This window comes from Myotis yumanensis, unplaced genomic scaffold (genome assembly GCF_028538775.1).
Source record: "Myotis yumanensis isolate MYYU_CA2020_CCGP unplaced genomic scaffold, mMyoYum1.0.hap1 SCAF_10, whole genome shotgun sequence".
In the NCBI taxonomy this organism is placed as follows: domain Eukaryota; kingdom Metazoa; phylum Chordata; class Mammalia; order Chiroptera; family Vespertilionidae; genus Myotis; species Myotis yumanensis.
This window is the reverse complement of record NW_027223761.1, coordinates 47,827,646-47,848,042: the sequence shown is the minus strand read 5'-3', so window position 1 is coordinate 47,848,042 and position 20,397 is coordinate 47,827,646. Positions and strand designations below refer to the sequence as shown.

The following is a 20,397-nucleotide window of genomic DNA, read 5'->3' as shown; positions in this document are numbered from 1 at the left end:
AATTGCATAGTATGCTGTAATATGAAGATAGTTTCAAGGAAGTGATGTGGTAAGGCTATAGGACCCTTCCCTCCTGCCCCAAATGATTCTACACTTTCTTTTATTGGGTCCTGTGTCTAATAGGTATAGTTGTACTGCTTCCTCCCTCGGGGTGGCGCTATTGAATCACTAGTTGTTTCTGCAATAGAGCCCCCTCAAGTAGCTCACTTCCCTTCTCTTCACCCAGGATAGGGCTTCCTCCGTGGTGTGGTCAGAGAACCAGAGATCAGTTCATTCCAATCCTATTAAAAACCAAATATATCTGAGATGTTTCTCTATAAGCTATTTTAATCAGTGGACTTCATAACATCTCTCTTTCTACCTAGATTTTAAGGTTCTTTTTAAGGTCTTAGCCACATTCCAGAGTCTAAGTCTAACTGAGTCTGCTGACCACATGACCGTTAGATAAGTATGCAGGAGTTGGGGAGGGAACTTGCCTTGTTGCGCACCAGACACGGGTTAGGAACCACATGGTTGCATTTAATTCTCACACCAGCTCTGGGAAATGGGTGATATTATCCGTTTTACAGAAATTGGAACTGAGGTTCAGAGAGGCTCATTCATCCACTGTTATATGTGAGAACATAGCAGAACACATCTGTCTGATGCCGGAGCACATGCTCACTGAGCTCTGCCTTGCTTCCCGCTGCTGTTTATTAATTCCAAATGAACTTGAATCTTTGAGCCATAAATTTTTCTTAAGCTTGATCAAGCATCCGTTTCTCACAGTCCTAGAATTCGAAGGAAAAGGATCTGTAATAGGTTTTTAAATACAATGTGCACCAAAAAAATGTCACAGCAATTTGTACAAAGTTCACTGGCTAAATTCCTTGTTAATTATAAAGAAAAGACAAAGATCCAGGAAAACAGCAATTATCTTGATTAACTCATTGAAATGGAAATACGCTAAATAATTCCATTTTCCCCCATTGCCCGACAGAAACCTCTTATATATTATTTAGCCAATACAGAGGTTTCTTTGTCAGAGCAAGTTGGTACACTCAATTAGTTCCCAAGGTCACTCTCTAATCCCAAACTGAATTCTTACACTTCACTGCACCCGTTACTCTCTACCAACCCTGAAATCTAAAACCATTTCCTACAACTCTCCCAGAAAGGACCCCATTTCTCCCTCTCTGGCTTCCCTGATAAAATATACAGCCAGAGTTGATGTTTTATTAAGAAGGAGAAGTTAATACAGTCGCTTTGTATAAAATCATATTCAAAATTCCAAAGTATCCACTAAATAGCATTACCCAGGAGTGGAAGATAAAAGCCCTAAAATAAAAATAGAAACTCATTTTTTGAGGTCCTACTACGTGTCAGGCTCTTTCCCATTTAATTTTCATAGCAACCTCAGCTGGTAGAAATTATCACCCACATTTTTTACAGATGAACAGACTTAAGGGACAGTGAAATTAGGTAACTCATCTGTCAAAAATCACCATGAGTACATGGCAGAGCCAGAACACAAATCTGTATTCTTTTAACTACACTGACTGGGTTCACCTTAAGTTCTTCGTGACTCAGATAGAAATAGAATCTATTTATAGGGATAGTCTGAGGTTCAAAATTTCAAAGAGATAAAATATGGAAAATTCAATGTCTTACTCATCATAAGTACTCAAATGATATCTGCTGTGGTTGTTGTCATTATTAACTTATTATTATTATTATTATTATTATTATTTACAAGCCGTATTAGTGGCAGCACCAGTAATTGCAGAAATGTTGTTTGGGCATGAAAGATGTACCCGGGAGCAGCTTCAAGTAAATGAATCAAAGGAGCAGACAAAGGTTGTAATTGCAGTTGGTAGGGAATTAGAGGTCAGACCAGAAGAGCAAGATCAAGTGGCATATCTCAGAGATCAGAACTAGGAAAGGGTCAGGTCTCTGAGAATATCCAAAATGGGCTGGGGAAAGGCATGCAGAGTGGGTCAAGGAAAACTGGTCCAGCTCAGATTGTGAGCACAGGTGAGGGTACCAGATAGCTGTTCTCACTGGGTGATCGCTGTGTGACTTGGGCAGGCTAGCTGGCTTCCAGACACAAGTCTCAACCAGAAACAATGCCTGCTCTACCCAATTTCAGGGCCATTGTGAGGACCAGAAAAATTAAATAAACCCTGAAAGTAAAAATACTTCACAAACTATGAAGCTCCCAAGAAGTAAAGGTGTGATATTATTATCATTATGGTGTTTCTTAACATAAATTTGGACAGATTTTTCTTTTTTTAATATATTTTTTATTTCAGAGAGGAAGGGAGAGGGAGAGAGAGAGAGAGAGAGATATGGAAACATCAATGATGAGAATCATTGATCAGCTGCCTCCTGCACACCCCTCACTGGTGATTGAGCCCACAACCCAGGCACACACCCTGACCAGAAATCAAACTGTGACCTCCTGGCTCATAGGTTGATGCTCAACCACTAAGCCATACCAGCTGGGCAGATTTGGACAGAGTTTTCCAAGGCACCATTGCTCTAGTGAATTTTCTATTTTTGGCTCCATGAGGCAGCTTAGTGAATTCCAATCCAAATGCTCTAATATTAAAAAAACAAAAATCAGCCCAGGCTTGCCTGTGACATGGGCTATTACTGAAATCAGTTTTAAGTTGGCTTAATTGATCCTCTCAACAGATTAAATAATACATGTAACATAAATATCACACACTTCAGAGAAACTTGACTTAAAGAGTTCACAATTCTGAGGAATCAAGGTTAGTTTCCTTCCCTCGGCCCACAGATCTGCTGGCAGAAAACTTCAAAGGAATCTATAATGCAACCTTCATCTCCAATATGTGGCATCATTCATTTCAGACTTGGCTCCTGGGTCAATGGCATTTGATGGCTAAGAAAATGGCCTGATCAGCATGAGGTTCCAAGACTGGCTTGCTGAGTGGGCAGGAGCAATCCATTGCCCCAAGTTTCATAGGGGGAAGTGGCTCTGGTGTCCCCTGACAGCCCCTGTCATAGTTACGCTAACATTAACTCCTGTGAGACCCTAATTTATCTCTGTATCAAGCTTAGGGCTTGCCACCTAATAGGTGTACAGCAAGTATTTTATGAATAAAATATAAATCCAGAAGGGAAAGGAGATCAAGAAGGGAAGAGAAAATATGCTGTAGTTAGAAGGATACTAGATTCGAATCCCAGCTTCAGCACTGTCATTGCTCCCAGCAGGATCTAGAATTCAATTCAAAAGGTTCAAATGAAGAGCCTGGGCTTCTGGGTTTTGCTGAGGATGTAAGAGCTAGAAAGAGCATTGTTCCTAGTCTTACCAAAAAAAAAAAAAGTAAGCCAGACAAATGGCCAATTCAGGAGTTTTCCTTGAATTCCTTCTCTGAGGCCAGAGGGCAATAAACTGAGTAAATCCAAGGGGCAACAGACTCCTGAAGAGAAAGACAAGATGTGAGCCCTCAATTCCCTGGGTAAGTGCAGCCAGTTACCAGAAAGAAGAGTCCAGCTAGGCTAGCTGGTAAGTTTACAAATGCTAAGTGTATGAAACCCTTGGGGGCTGCAGAGACTGGGGGAGTCCACATTCTCTTCAGACCTTTCTCCTCAAACCCCACCAGGTACTCTCAAGAAGAAGTGGAAAAAGATTTAAGAAAGTGTGCCTTGTATACAAGTATACTTCAGGGAGAGGTACAGCAGTTGCTGAGGGAGGGACTCAAATATCTGCCTGCTCTACCCAGACTCTACGCACCTTACTCCCACATGGAACAGAAGCCTGAATCTGTGGCAAGAAGGGTAGCTAACTCTATCCTACTTAGGCACTGGTGGAAACCCATTACAGCTGAATGAGGGAAGAAAACATTTTTAAACTTCTTCTGGGAGGGTAGTAATCTACAATGGGCTCAGAATGAAAAGGGGCAGGGGCACTGAAGAGGTTGCACTGCTGAGACTTAGGGACACATGGGTATGTAAGACTGGGGTTTAATCAGAGCAATAGAGAAACAACAATGGTGAGAGCAAAGAGTCTAGGTGGAGCTCACCAGCCCCTACCACTAGCTAACAAGCTAAACCCAACAGTGAAAAGCACAGCAGTATTGGGAAAAAGATAAGAAAGGGACAAGAGCATGGAAAGAGACCCTCTCTGAGAGGCAGCACAAAGAGGGAACCTAAAGCTGAGGATGTAGTTAACACTGAGGGGAGGGGGAAAGTTTAGCACCCTAAACACAAGGTGGTTAGCAGAATTTAAAGCCTGTTATGCACTAAGGTTAGCCATAGAAACAATAGACTTCAAAGCCAGCTCAAATCCTAAGTAAAGTAATTCATGCACCCATGCACCCACACTAAAATACTAGCAGAAGGAAACTCATACCCATTTTAAGGCATAAAACCTGTTACCTCCATCTCTACTGTGCTACACAAGATGTGACACTTTCAACAGAACATACAAAAAGGCCAAAAAAAAAGCACATCCCACTTCCAAGAGACAAAGTAATCATCAGAACCACACTCAGATATGACACGGAGGTTAAAAGTTTTTTTCAGGGATTTTTAAACTATAATTATGTTAAAGGCCCTAATGGAAAAGGTGAACAAGATCAGATGGAAACTTTCAGCAGAGTAATGGAAACTATAAGAGAGAATAAAATGGAAATACTAGAAACAAAAAACAGTTACAGAGATGAAGAACTCCTAGGATGGGCTTATCAGTCAACTTGACACAGCTAAGGAAAGAAGATAGGTCTATAGAAATTACCCAGTTTCTCAAACAATAATCCTGATGTTGATCAACAAGACTGAACAAATTGCCCTGACTATCAAAAGACTACTTTAGGTTCACTTTAGATTTAACAGAAATATCTACATATCTACATATTAGTGTAGTTCATATCTACACTAATAAAGGAGAAACACGCAAATTAACCATCACTCCACCACTCCGCTACACCCACCAGCCAATCAGAGTGACTATACAAATTAACCCAACAAAGATGGTGGTTAATTTGCATACACAGGCGTGAAGTGAAGACTGAAGACAACTGAAGATGGCGGCGGCCACAGAGCTGGAGCGAGCAGGAGGCTTGAGTTGCTCCCAGTGACAGAGGAAGCCAAGCTTCCCACCGGCCCTGGCCTCCACTCAAGGAGGGGCTGGGGGCCTGGGTCGCCAGGCTTCCAGGCTTCCAGCCCACCCTGGGCTCTGCTTGAGGAGCTGGAAAAAAAAAAAAAAAAAGGAGGGGCTGGGAGCAGCTGGAGAAGAAAAGCCAGGCCTCGCTGCTGTGGCTGGACCAAAGGCCTGGGTCCCAGGTGCCGAAGGAAAACCAGTACCGGCAGCCAGGGGAAGGAAGGCCTATTGCGCGAATCTTCATGCAATGGGCCACTAGTTTATATATAATTCAAGTTATTTGAATGACGGCTTTTTTTTTTTGGATATCTGCTTGCAGTGATTAAAGCTCCAACTGGTCAAGACCACCTACATACAGCACCTATTTTGTTTTGTTTTGTAACAGCTTTATTGAGATATAAAGCATCTATTTTTAATAACATAGCATCTATTTTTAAATAGCATTCAAAATTATAATTATAGTTCAAGTAAATTTGGACCCATTTTCAAAATAAACTGAAATTATAGCTATTATTGTATAGGCAAAATGACAAATCACTAAATATCTTACAAAAAGCCTTGAGACATATCTTCTGTCTAATACTAAAAAAAGAAATACACACTACCAAATTGAAAGGAAGTTGTGAAACAGAGACCAAATTATGAAAATAAAAGTTCAAGTCTTCAAAAACAAAGAGAAAGAAATTACCCAGACTGAAATACAAAGAGAAAAACCAGTGAAAAAATATAGAACTGGATATACAAGAGCTAGGGGGCATATCAGCTGGTTTATTATTAATGGAAGTGGAATTCCAGGAGAAGAGAAAAAGAATAAGGCAAAAGAAATATTTGAGGGTTTGATGGTTGAGAATTATTCATAAGTAATGACAGACACCAAGCCATAGACCCAAAAAGCTCAGAGAGACCAAGCAGAATACACACACACACACACACATCCCTAGGCATATATTCAAATTGCTAAATACAAGAGAAAATATTGAGCAGCTGTGGGGGAGGCGGTGGGAGGGGAGTAAGTGGAAGGCATTTCATACAGAAGAACAAAGATAATAATTACACAGACTTCTCATCAGAAACCATGCAAGCTAGAAGACAAAAGTGCTGAATATAAAGGGAAAAAACCTGTCAACCTAGAATTCTACACCCAACAAAAATATATTTCAAATAAATAAATGTTATAGAGATATAAGCAAGGACAAGGGAACCAAGAAAGGATGGTAAGGCATCCAAGGCAATAATAATAGTGAACAACCATGACCAACCATCAGGCTGAAGGGCAAAGCAGGGAAAGAATAGGATATTGTTACTGAATTCAGTGGGTGCTGTAACCATGGAAGAGAAGCCGTCTGTTAGAAACAGTAATTGCAGATAGATACAGCCACTATTAGAAATACAGTAATGCCTGGCCAGTGTGGCTCAATGGTTGAGCATTGACCTAGGAACCAGGAAGTCACGGTACGATTCCCAGTGAGGGTGCATGCCCAGGTTGCAGGCTCAATCCCCAATAGGGGACATGCAGGAGGCAGCCAATCGATGATTCTCATCATTGATGTTTCTCTCTCTCGCTCTCCCTTCCTCTCTGAAGTCAATAAAAACATATTTAAAAAAACAAAAAGAAACATAGTACTGAAGGAGAAGGGGAAAATGAAAAACTCTAGATCCCCAATTTCTTGGGCCAGTGCCTACCATTGACTGAATCCAACCAGAAGCAAGCCAGCAAGAGGGCCCAGAGATGTAGTCTGTGAAGTTCAGCTCTTCTGGGCAGAGAAGGGCACAGAAAGGATCTGAGGGGTGAAAAGAGAATAACCAGTGCAGACACCTACTGGCTCTATGACATTGTATACCTGTCAGAGTCAGGATTCAATCCCAGATCTACCTGAATCCTTTCCCCTAGATGCACTGCCTCAAGTACATCATCAGTGAGAGATAAGACCTATAGTGTGGGGTGAACCAGATCTTAGAAAACCTGAAGGCTAGATTTCATTGTTGGGACTTAATTCTATGGGAAATGGGCAACAAGTATTAGTTTTTATTGCAGAAGCCAAAATGTATCCTGTTAGAGGAACTAATAATGTAGTGACAGCATCTATTATAATGACCTAAAACCAAGGGAATTCTCTGTGTGCATGGGCTGTTCTTGTTGATGATGGTGGTCATAGATGAAAAGAATAAAAATCAAATCCTTTATTTTCCAACCAAAAAAGTCCCAGTCAACAAAGGTTAGTATCAGAGAGGCAATTTGGCATTTTCTTCCACAGCTGCACAGAGTTCAGAGGTTTGAGATGTGAAGTATTGAGTGTGAAGAAGAAAGCCTTGCAGTGTGTGTGAAGATGCTCTTTAGTGGTCCTCTTCTGAGAGCCACGTTCACGGCAACTATATGAATCTTTTATGTGTTTTCTTTCCCTGTGCTTCAAAGATGCTTTGGGGAAATGGAGTGAAGAAAAGTCAGTAGAAAGAATTATGAAAAGCCAGTCATCTGGTCATCCCCATCATACCCCCTGAGTGGGGGCCAGCATCACGGAAGGGTCAGTACTGGTAACAGTGGTATCAAAGCAAAGCATCTTGAAAAGAAAGCTGTCAGTCTTCTTGACTTAGATTTCCAAACACAATATTTTCGTTAACATAGTGGTGAACACGAAGGTTTTGATTTGAAGCAGCATCATTTTTATGGGAAGCCTGATGAAGGAACGCAGCCTGATTTTGAATCTATATTCCTCTGCTAGCTGTGTGATCTTAGACAAGTGATTTCTCCTCTCTGAGTCTTAGCTTCACCAATTGTGAAATGATGATAATAATACCTACCTCAAAATATGGTTATAAGCATGGTGCTTGGTACCTAAATGGTACTTGATGAATATTAGTGAACTTTCCCTTCCTCATAGGGAAGTGGGGAGTTAAAAGGGAGGAGTTCTTACTTATTCTCTGGAAAAAAAACAGCATCTACCATTCACTCATTTATTCATCCAAGAAATATGTATTGAGCACCTTTTATATGCTGGGTGTTCTTCTAGGCACTGAGAATGCGTACAGGGTCCCTTTCCTCATGGAGCTTATATTCTAGAGGGAAGAGACAGATAACAAATAAGTAAACACATAAACAACATAATATGTATAATGAAGACTAAAGCATGAAAAATGAAAGGAACTAGCCATACCGAGATGGGAGAGAAGAGCATTCCCAGCCAGAGGAACAGTAAGTGAGAGCACCCCAAGCCTGGTTAGAGCTTGGTATGTTTGCAGAACAGAGCAGATGTGAAGGAATGCAGCAAGTATTGGAGGAGTAGGGTTCAAAGTGAAATTATAAAGAGAGGCAGAAAGGAGCAAGTCTTTCAACCAACAACCATTCACATTATTAAGCATCTGCCAAGCACTCTTCTTAATTCTGGGATGCATCAGTGACCACACAAAGTCCTTCCCTCAGGAGGTTGACAGACTAGTGAAAGAAGACTTGTTGGGTCCTGTGAGCCCGGGTAAGCATTGGCATTTCCTTTTAAATATGTTACCTTTTGATCTCCACAATCTCTGACTAAGATAGGTATCCTTACCCTCATTTTATAGAGGAGAAAACAGAGGCTTCCAGAGGTTAGATTGCATAATCTGCCTGCAATAATGTCAGTGTGGTGAGGGTTGGTTGTTAGCAGGAGAAACATCAATGATGAGAGAGAAGACAGAACACTTGCTTCTAGGAACACATGCTCTATAAGAAATGAAGATGAATGAGCCAGTAGAGTCGCATTGCTGGCAGGTGGAGAGCCTGGATTCAAAGCCTAGACCATCTGGCTCCAAGGACCTTCTATTCCCACATCCTCACGCTCCTTCATTCCTCTTGGCTAGAAAGAATATTTGCCAGTACTTTAAGTAACTAAACCATTGTCCAGAAGTCACTTAATCACAGGACCAAGGTCAGGAGCAGCCTCTTGGCATCCCGAGAGTGCAGAGAACTGCCCGCCCCGCCCCCGTCTCTTGTTGGGCAGGGGTGGCCCCCCTCCCCACCCCCTGTCTCTTAGCAGCTGTGCAGCAGGAAGAGAAATGGCTCCATAGAGGGGGCCACATGGCAACAGTGTCCAAGGTCTTGAGGATGGGCAGCTCCAGCTCTTCCCCGCAGAGGCTGAAGCAGGTGATCTGATGGGATAGTCACAGGTATCGATCAGGCAGCAGAGAGATCCAGTGGCCTTTCTCAAGCTCTGGAAGGCACCGCAATGAATGAATAGGAGACAAGAAAATTCTATAAATTGGCTGTTCCATTTGATGTTCATTTAATTAAGACATTCAGTCCTTCTAATGGAAAATGTGAGGAGTGGAAATTACTGTTTTTCAGCCATCTCATATAAAATGAAAACCAGGTCTTGAAGGCATGGGGCCTTCTCATGGCATCTTCTTCAGGCTCGATTTAATTATGTGTTACAGGCTACCTTCAATAATAATTACAATTGTCTGCCTTTAAGCAAAGCTTCTTTCTGTCTTGAGGATGAAAACTCTAGGGAGATGCCTACAGAGTTTGCTCAAGTACCATTTAATGTAAGCAGTTGTCTCCGTGTTCGTGCAGATGTTGATGATGCGCCTACTGTGTGCCAAGCCTCTGTCAGGTCCTGCAGGTGGCAGCATGTGCATGAATCATGGTCCCCCTTCTCCAAAAGAGCAGGAAAGAGGCCCTGTGCTTCCAATTATGCATGGATTTATTTGTGCGGCCAACATTCCCTGCCTGTCTTCTCTGTGCTGGTCCCAGTGCTGGGGAAGCAGAGATGAACTGAGAGCCAGTCCTGCAGGGTCCCTTTGCTGGCAAGAGCTGGAATCCAGATTCCCAGCCTGGCTGGCTGACGCCACAGCCCTGCCCTGACTCGAGCACTCCCAGGCCTAAGCAGGAGGCAACCTGTACATCAGCTGCATCGATGCAGGGGACACATTCTATGACAGAGCTGTGCCAGTCTCCCCGGAGAGACCAGGGAGGGCTTTATGAGGTGGCATTTGAACAAGGAAGGCCTTGTTAGAAGTAGTATTAAAATGACATCTGACGCCTAATCAATAGTCTATCAATTCTTTATAAGACTGTAAACCTCCTTTTTAAGTGTCCTGCATTGTATAATAAAAAAATTTTTAGCCAGTTAGGTCAGGAAAGTAGAAGGTTTGAGTAAGTAGTCTCATTAATAAAGAGTATATACATGGATAACAGGTGTTCAAAGAACCAGAATGAATCAGTACCCATCCCATGAACTTCTTGGCCTGTAATGGACCTTCCTGTTGATTTAAAAGATGAGAGCTCTGTTTACTCATAAGACAATGGTATAGTCAAGATGACCAGGGCTGAGCCAGTCTTAGAGAGTTTTGATTTGGGGCTTAAAAATGTGGGGTGCCCACCCTAACTGGTTTGGCTCAGTGGATAGAGCATCAGCCTGCAGACTGAAGGGTCCCAGGTTTGATTCGGGTCAAGGGCATGTACCTTGGTTGAGGGCACATCCCCAGTGGGAGGTGTGTAGGAGGCAGCTGATCGATGTTTCTCTCTCATTGATGTTTCTAACTCTCTATCCCTCTCCCTTCCTCTCTGTAAAAGATCAATAAAATATATATTTTTTAAATACCTTTTGAGGTTTTTTTTAAATATATTTTATTGATTTTTTACAGAGAGGAAGGGAGAGGGACAGAGAGTTAGAAACATCAATGAGAGAGAAACATCGATCAGCTGCCTCCTGCACATCCCCCACTGGGGATGTGCCCGCAACCAAAGTACATGCCCTTGACCAAAATCAAACCCGGGACCCTTCAGTCCGCAGGCTGACGCTCTATCCACTAAGCCAAGCCGGTCAGGGCTAAAATATTTTTTTTTAAATAAAAAAATGTGGGGTACCCTAGAAGTATTTTACTGAAAAGACCTGGAGATGGGTATTGGCAGGTGTCTGGTAATGAGACTCTTCTTTAAATGCCAGTAATTTACAAGGTCCTCCTCCCCAAGGTAGCTGTGGTCACATGCTCTCTGTATGCCATCACAACACTTCTGATCATGTAAATTATAGGAAGTGTTGGGAACATGAAACATACAAATAAGCAATTAAAATCACCTGCAGTTCTACTTCCAAGAGATAACCATGTAAATATTGGTGTGACATTCCTTCCTGCTCAAATTTCCAGCAGCCTTAAAGGGTCAGAAAGAACACCAGCCTCTCCTAGAGGGAGGGGAGCAGAGTCCCAGGGAGTCTCCAGGTGAGAAGGGCCTTAGGGCAAACATTCCAGATCTTTGCCCCAGACTTGCCCTCCTTCCTAGCAGCAGTCTCAGAACGGCTCCCTTCCCCAGCTCCGAGAGGCACTCAGCACCTCTGACACAGCCCAGGTCTTGGGCTACTCCACCTGACTGACCGTTTCTCACAAGAATCTGACTCAGTACTTATGAAGAAAATGAGAAATCAGGACAGGAAATAGGTTTCCAAAGGCCCTTAACCACCTGTAGGAGAGCTGAAAGGACTGGTAACAGTCCCACAGCCATGCCCCTACAAGCCCAGGCATGAGGTAGATGGTAGAAGCCACTGTGCTGCTCGCCATCTTGGAAAGGGCTTCCATTCCCCTTTCTCATCCTCGGCAACAGAGATTCAGCTTTCCCAAAGCCCCTCAGCCCTTCCCTCTGACTTAGTCTTGGGTCAAGGATTGATGAGTCATTAAACTTTACCAACACCTCCTCTGTGGCAGATTGTGCCAGGGACTGTCACCATTCAGTGTCAAGAATGTGGTCAGTACCAGGCACAGGGACAGAAAGAGATGGCAGGTGGCAGAATCCATGCAGCACCCACATCTGACCTTGGGCAGAAAGTGGCTCAGAGAATTCCCGCCTGGTCTCATTCCCCAAGCCTCCTCTGAAACCACATGAGCTGTAGGACCCAGGGATCGGGGCAGGAAGCTAGGCCCAGCTAAAGGAATCACAGAACAACCAGCATGGCTGAACTTTTGGCCTTTCACTTCACCATTGTTAAAACCCTCAGGGACCCAGGGGCGAGCTTTACTCCAGTAATAAAGGCAAAGCATGAAACAAAGTCCAGAGGGAGACCCAGAGTACAGTGGGGGAGGGAGACACATGTGGATGAACCCATGCTGCAAGCTTGGGCAGGAGTGGGAATCAGAAATATTGGCAGCACATTTACTGAAATTGGAACGATGGATAAAGATTAGCATGGCCCCTGCAGAAGGATGGCACGCAGATTCATGAAGCAAAGTATATATTGACATCTGGATGAAGAAGTTTTTCCCCATTCACACACAAGTGCAAAAAGGCTATTTAACCCTACCTTTTTACACTTCAGCCTCCCCTAATTAAAAATAATCACTCGCATGTTAATAGCCTACTTCCTGCCATCTTCCAGCCACTCTACAGCAGGTAGGCAAGCACAAAATGGGTACTTGGAAATAGACATAACAGCCATGCTCATTGGAGACAGAGAAGCAAGTGGTAGTTTGGAAGCAGATAGATCGAAGTTTGAATTTTGACTCCACCCACTTACCTGTGTGACCTTGAGCAGGTGACTTCACTTTTCTGAGCCTCAATTCCTGAGCCTCTTCCAAAAGGAAGATATTATATATCTTTTTAGACTAGTTGTGATGTTTAAATGAAAGACTGTATGAAAAGGGACTAGCACCATACCTGGTATGTTGGAGGTGTTCAATGATGGTAGGTATTTCTTTTATTATTATCAGGAGAATGGGGAAACAAAGTAAGATGCAATTATAATGCTTCAAATGGACCACACCAGAGCAAAGCTGTGAGTTGTGAGAGCTTCAGATCCATAGCTGCTTGGTGCCAGATATGGAATCTAGATGGGAAGAGATTGCAAGTGCCTATCTCTTTGGCCTGCTTATGTGGCAACGGAGTCCTGGTTTGGATTCCGAGTCCCCTTTTCCCAGGATCTATAACTTCCTGGGAAGCCCCATCTTAATATTGTTCTTATAACATCTGTATACCAGTTCTTGGGGGGTTAGACAAGGTATTCAAGCATCAGGTTTGCCCGCCTCAGCTATGGGAGTCCCCAGCTTTGAGACCCTGGGTCAGCATATGGTTACATCATCTCCACCTTCATGGGTGAATATTCATTTATAGCTATGGGCACATCCACGTGTCCTTCATGGTAATCCTGGGAGGTAGGCAGGAGAGGACTTATCCTCTCCACTTTATGGAATTAAGAAAATAAGACTCAGAGAGGTAAGTCATTTGCCTGCAGTCGGTATCAGCAAGTGTAGCCTTATCCTGAAAACGATGTGCAAGGAGATGGAGGAGACATGGAAATGCATCTAAACAGAAGGAAAAGCAGAACACGCAAAAACTGTGGCATGAGGTAGAAAGTGCCAAGTCCCAGCTCTAATACCGTTATATTCCTGTTACTCAGAACTACCCCTTGGTTTTCAGGTATGACAGCTTTGGCCGCCTGACAAACGTGACCTTCCCTACTGGCCAGGTGAGCAGTTTCCGAAGTGATACAGACAGCTCAGTGCATGTCCAGGTAGAGACCTCCAGCAAAGATGATGTCACCATAACCACCAACCTGTCTGCCTCAGGTGCCTTCTATACACTCCTGCAAGGTAAGCCAGGTGGGGGCTGGGGGACTTTGAGGCAGAGGGGTGAGGAGACCCATTTGGAAAACATTAACACAAGAAACCAGCTGCTAAAAAGCTTTACAACTGGTCTCCCTCTGTATTGCCACCTAATCTGCAAAACACACCAACCTGAGTCCTATAAATTCTCTCCCTGAAGCCTCAGAGTAATATTTCATCGGTCTCATCCCATTATCATCAGAACAAAGGGTAGAGAATCCATTAGCTCCTAATTGAGGTGACCTCACTGTTCTGCCATTCTAATGGCTCTCAGATTAAAGACTCACTCTCACTCGGGTGCAGGCAAGGACCGAAGGACAGAATAATTACACCTAATTATGAAAGGGATTTGGGCGTGGAGGAGCCCTTCCTGGAGCTCAGGTGAGAATGGTTTGTGCCTCTGCTGAGAGTCCATGGAGGGGAGATCCTTCCTCTCTGCATCCATCACGTAATCCCTGATATGAGTTGATCTTTTAGCTTCAGCTGAATCATGTCGATGAAACATTGCTGTGAATTGTCTGCCGCAATTGTTCTCAGGGGATGTGGTGACATAGAATGGAGCTTGCAGCTTTGCTGGACTTAGTAAGCATTTTTTTTTTAAAAAAAAAGGCAGCACAGGAAAAGGCTCGCTTGGTCTGCACGACCCCCCTCAACCCCACAGGGCTTTTTGTTTTGTGTTTTTCAATATATTTTTATTGATTTCAGAGAGATGAAGGGAGAGGGAGGGAGAGATAGAAACATCAATGATGAGAGAGAAACATGGATCGGCTGCGTCCTACATGGGGATCGAGCCTGCAACCCAGGCATGTGCCCTGACCAGGAATTGAACCGTGACCTCCTGGTTCATGGGTCGACACTCAACCACAGAGCCACACCAGCTGGTAAACCACATGGCTTTTTGTACTCCCACAAGCTTTGACACAAAGTATTGAAAAGGACCTTGGGCTGGGTGTCAGACATCCAAATTCTAGTTCTCACTCTGCCACATCACCATGGCCCTCAATTTTCTTCCCTGGGAAAAGAAAGCAGGTTGAAGCCACAACAAATGGTGTGGGGCAGCACACCGAGCAGGAGTTCTAGTGTAGACAGACTGGGACCCCTATGCTTGCTGAGCCAGTCCCTACCTGTGTGAACTGGATGGAGTCGATCTTCTCTGGGCCTCAGTTTCTGCGTCTGGGAAATGGAACTGACTTGCAATGCCTGACTCAGGGTTGCTCAGACCTTCTCTTTAGACAATATCCATAAAGTGACCAGCATGGGTCAAGCACATAGTATTGCTCAGTAAGTACTTGTCCAGTCTATTAACTAATTAATTAAGAAGTAGTTGAATTTGATTCACCATTAGAAAACAATTGTATATTTTCACAACCATTTTTACTCCCAACTGAAGTCCCTATGCCTTTAAACAAAAACGTCAAAGAACATGCTAAGAAATGAAACTAGGCCACCAACTTAGACCATACACAAGAACAAACTCAAAATGGATTAAAGACTTACATGTAAGTCACAAAACCATGAAAATCCTAGAAGAAAACATAGGCAGTACAATGTCAGACCTTTCTCATAACAATGTTTTTGCTGATATATTTCCTCGGGCAATAGAAACAAAGGAAAAAAAATAACAGATGGGACTACACCAAACTAAAAAGCTTTTGCACAGCAAAAGAAATCATCAACAAAATGAAAATGGAACCCACTGTATGGGAGAACATATTTGGCAATAATACATCTGATAAGGGGTTAATTTCCAAAATATATAAAGAACTCGTACAACTCAACACTAGGAAGACAAACAACCCAATTAAAAAATGGAAAAAGGACCTAAAAGACACTTCTCCAAGGGGACATACAGGTGGCTAAGAGACATGAAAAAATGCTCAATGTCCCTAATCATCAGAGAGATGCAAATTAAAACTACAATGAGATATCACCTCACACCTGTCAGAATGGCTACCATCAATAAATCAACAAATGACAAATGCTGGTGAGGGTGTAGAGAAAAAGGAACCCTTGTGCACTGCTGGTGGAAATACAGACTGGTACAGCCACTGGGGAAAACAGTCTGGAGTTTCCTCAAAAAATTAAAAATGGAACTCCCATTTGACCCAGTGATCCCACTTCTAGGAATATATCCGAAGAAACCTGAAACACTAATTCGAAAGAATATATGCACCCCTATGTTCATTGAAGCATTATTCACAATAGCCAAGATTTGGAAGTAGCCCAAGTGCCCATCAGTAGATGAGTGGATAAAAAGCTATGGTACATTTATACAATGGAATTCTACTAGGCCATAACACACACACACACACAAACAGAAATCTTACCTTTTGCAGCAGCATGGATAGACCTGGAGATTTTTAGGCTAAGTGAAATAAACCACTCAGAGAAAGACAAATACCATATGATTTCACTTATATGTGGAATCTAATGAACAAAATAGAAACAGAGGCATGAATACATGGAACAGACAGTTGTCACAGGGGAAGGGGGTTGGGGGGCTGGATGAAAGAAGATAAAGGGATTAAGCAAATAATGTGTGTGTGCGCGTGCGTGTGTGCGTGTGTGTACATGTGTGCGTGTGTGTGTACACACAGAGACAACAGTGTGGTGATAGCCAGGGGGAAAGGGAAAGGGTAGGTAGAGGTAGGCAAAGTGTGTGTGGCGAGGGAAACAGGGACAAAAAGAGATTTTGCTTGGGGCATTGGGTGCACAATACATTGTGCAGAAGACGTTTTGTTGAGTTGTGCACTTGAAACCTGTATGCTTTTGTGGACCAATCTCACCCCAGTAAATTCAATTTAAAAAAAACTCAAAGAGCAATAGCAGTTCTCAAAGAAAGAGAAACCTAACCCTAGAGTTTCTTCCCCACCAAGCACCTGCAGCCCTGGGTTGGGCCACACCCCAGTGTGATGCTCTCACTGGGTTGTTACCCAGAGAAGGTGCCAATGCCGAGCCAGCCAGGCCTCTGCCTGACGAGGGACAGCAAGGCCACTCATTACTCAGACACCTTGTCCTTCAGGCCCCTTTTTGTTCCCTGTGGTTAAGACTTGCCTCACCCGTTCCATACCTCTAAGCTGACGTTGAGCTACTTTCTTAAAAGTTAATGCAGGCTTTCTTATATTTGGCAACTTTTTTTTTTTTTGAAATTCAAAAGTGCCATCAAAAAGGTTTTAAAAGGCACCATCAATTTAATAACAACTTTTCAGGTTGGGGGATGGGGCTGGAGGGAGCCCCACCGCCTGAAATGCACATAAGGACTTAAGACACATTGCAATTTCAGAGACAGTGCAATGTGAAAAGGAAAAGTACATATTGGACCCCAGGAGGCGTGGTGCCCGTTTTCCCTCTTTGGTACCTCTGCCAAGCTCCTCTTCCTTCGTTCACACCAGGCCCAGATGCTCAGTTCTGCAGCCGCCTCAGTAGTCTTTGTAAAAAGCGCTTTCGGTTTCATCTCACATCTGAACACTGGGCAGAAACAGGAAGGAGCTGCTAATGAGCAGCAGCCTTGGGAAGTCACAGCTCACATTAAATGGGGATCATTGAGATGGGGCTCTGCAGATGCTGTTCCACCCAGAGTCACCATTAATGGACGTATGTGGATTCAGGAGGAAGCAGCTTTATAAAAGATAAATTGACACAGGCTTTTTCACTGTTCAAAGGAAGTAAAATACAGATTGTCGGTGAATGATGCATAGCGAGTTTGAGGCAGATTTTAGGATTCTGTGTGTGAGAGAGAAAATGGAGAGGGGAGGAGAGGGGGAGGGAGAGAGACCCATTTGATGCTATTCTAGCAGGGAAGATTCAGTAAGGGTTTCCTATAAAAACAACATCCTTATTGCTTGTCAGAGCCTGGAATATATCTAGTTCAGTCCAGCAAATGTTTACTAAGCACGTGCAATAAAAGTGATAGTGATAACTAACATTTTGGAGCACTTATTGGTATGAACTATATTTTTTAGTGTTTTACATTCATAGTCCTATTTAATCCTCCCAATAACCAGATGAAGTAGATATTACTAATATCTCCCTTTTTCCAAATAAAGGACCATGGTCATACTGGAAAAGTTCACTCTGACAGGTGTGTGAAATGGGGTAGTGGAGATAGAGATGACCAGATGCATGGCCGTGACCAGCACAGTGCCAGGCACATAAAACGAGTAATAGCCACAGTTTATATGATACTTACTATACGCCAAGTACTCATCTCACTTGATCCTGTGAGGTAAGAGTACAGTTATTGCCCCAGTGTGCAGATGAAACAAGGGCATGAGAGGCTACGGAATTAGCCCCTGGTCTTACAGCAGGAGAGTGGCAGCGCTGGGACTTGAACTCAGGTAGCCTGACTCCAAAACCCTTGATCTTAATCTCAATGCAGAGTGCCTCTCACCGTAGGCACTGAGGTATTTGAGAATTTGGTGATTAACAGGTGGGTGAACCCTACATCCCTCAGCCACCAAGACTACCAATGAAACACATAGAGAGGTGAAGGGGCATATGGGGGAGGCATTCATTCTAACCAGAGATACAGAGGAAGTTTCTGAGAAGAGAGCACAGTGAAGCAGAGCCTCTAAGGAAGGACTTGGGCTACCATTTATTGAAGAGAGAGCCAGTGCAGACAGAGGCAAAGGCGGAGAAGGGACAAGAGGCGGGAGAGTGCAGTATAAGGTCAGAGATGTTCATTCCATTTTTAGAAGAGGATTCCGTGTGCATTTCACAGCTGAAATTGACTTTTTTCTCCAGAAGCACCTTTTAGCTACAGATCCGAATTAAAATGTTTCAACCAAATATAAAACTTCAAAATCGTATCTATTTTTTAAATTACTGTTATATATATAGCTGGTCCATGACTTATGATAGGGTTGCATCCCAATAAACCCATTGTAAGTTGAAAATATCATATCCTAGGTCGAAAATTCATTTAGTACACCTAACCTACCAAACACCATGGCTTAGCCTAGCCTAGTTTAAATGTACTCAGAACACTTACATTAGCCTACAGTTGGGCAAAATCATCAAACACAAAGCCTTATTTTATTATAAAGTATTGAATATCTCATGTAGAATATTGCTTTCACACCATCATAAAGCTGGAAAATCGTAAGTAGAACCATTGCGAGTCAGGGACCCTCTGTAATGTATATATATGACAATAGTTTAAAACATATATATATATATATATGTTTTATTTAAGCATATGTTTTAAATCATATATATGTTTTAAATCACAAATATATTTGGCATTCTGTCAGTGATTTAAGTTTTGGAGTTATTTTTCACCTTGTTATAAAGAACACTGTTACCCTAATGTACATCAAGAGCCTTAAAAATGTTCACCCTTCATTCTACTAATATTTATAGGAATCTGTTTTGATTAAATAACCCAAAACGAATACATTGACTTACCAAAAAATATGTTTCTTTGATTGAGATAAAATTCAAATACCATAAAATTCACCCTTTGAAAGTGTGGAGTTAGTTCAGTGGTTTTTAGTATATATACAAAGTTATGCAACTATTACTGTTATCTAATTCTAGAAAAATTTTATCACTCCCAAAAAGAAACCCTTACCCTTTAGCAGTCTCTGTCCATTCCCCCTTCCCCTCACTAATTTACTTTCTCTCTCTATGAATTGGCCTGTCCTGGACATTTCACATAAATGGATTCACCATACAAGGCCTTTTGTGTCTGACTTCTTTCACTTAGCTTAATGTTTAAAATATATTTATTTGCAGTGTTACCTGTAATTATGAAAACTGGTGATAATTAGAAATCTATCTGAAGCTTGGTTAAATAAATTATTTTCATACAACGGAATACTGCTCATTCATTAGTAAAATCTTTCATGAAAAATATTCAACAATATAATACAATCGTCAGTGAAAATCTATAAGCCACATTTTATACTCTGACTATATTAGGGAATATCCTAAAAATCTAGGACAATACCATCATATTTATAGTGGGTTTTTGGGGGGGTGGCGGGGAGGTATTGAGATTGTGGCTGTTGTCCATATATTTTCCTCGTTTTCTTTAATATTAATGTTTTGTTTCTATAGTCAGAAAAATAAACACATTTTAAAACCACACCCCTGCCTCCCTCCGTCCTTGTCCCTCCTGAGCAGTCTGTCCCTCTCCTCTCCCTCAGACCAGGTCCGGAACAGCTACTACATCGGGGCGGATGGCTCCCTGCGGCTGCTGCTGGCCAATGGCATGGAGGTGGCGCTGCAGACTGAGCCCCACCTGCTGGCCGGCACTGTCAACCCCACCGTGGGTAAGAGGAACGTCACGCTGCCCATCGACAATGGCCTCAACCTGGTGGAGTGGCGGCAGCGCAAGGAGCAGGCACGGGGCCAGGTCACCGTCTTCGGGCGCCGGCTGCGGGTGAGCAGGATCTCCAGGCAGGTCTCCGCCTCTGGAGGCCGAGTCCTGGGGCGGGGCGGGGCGGGGGGGGGGGGGGGGGGAGCCGGGGGAAGAGGGGAGAATGAGAAGGAACCTGGAGAACTGTGTTCCGTTCCTGAAACTGTCGCTGCGGTAGAAAGTTTTCCTGGGCGCTGAGTTTCCTCACCTGCAAAACAGGGAAAGTAAGGCAGGCAACTCATGTATTAAGCATCTTGTCCATCTTTTCTTTTCTTTTCTCTTTTATTGTCTAAAGTTTTACATATGTCTCCTTTTTCCCGGATTGACCACCCCCCCCAGCCATTCCCACCCCAGGCAAGCCCCC

General features: G+C 43.1%; 1 protein-coding gene and 1 non-coding gene across 2 annotated transcripts in view; both read left to right on the top strand.

The window, feature by feature from the left end:
- Positions 1 to 20,397, top strand: part of TENM4 (teneurin transmembrane protein 4) — a 743,366-nt gene that overhangs the window by 699,782 nt on the left and 23,187 nt on the right. The window contains 2 exon segments of the mRNA XM_070425699.1: positions 13,488 to 13,660; positions 19,822 to 20,057. Of these exon segments, the coding sequence (XP_070281800.1) occupies positions 13,488 to 13,660; positions 19,822 to 20,057 (409 nt within the window).
- LOC139019084 (U6 spliceosomal RNA) lies at positions 12,210 to 12,312 on the top strand. Its single transcript, XR_011472987.1, has one exon. It is a non-coding gene; the product is annotated as a U6 spliceosomal RNA (small nuclear RNA).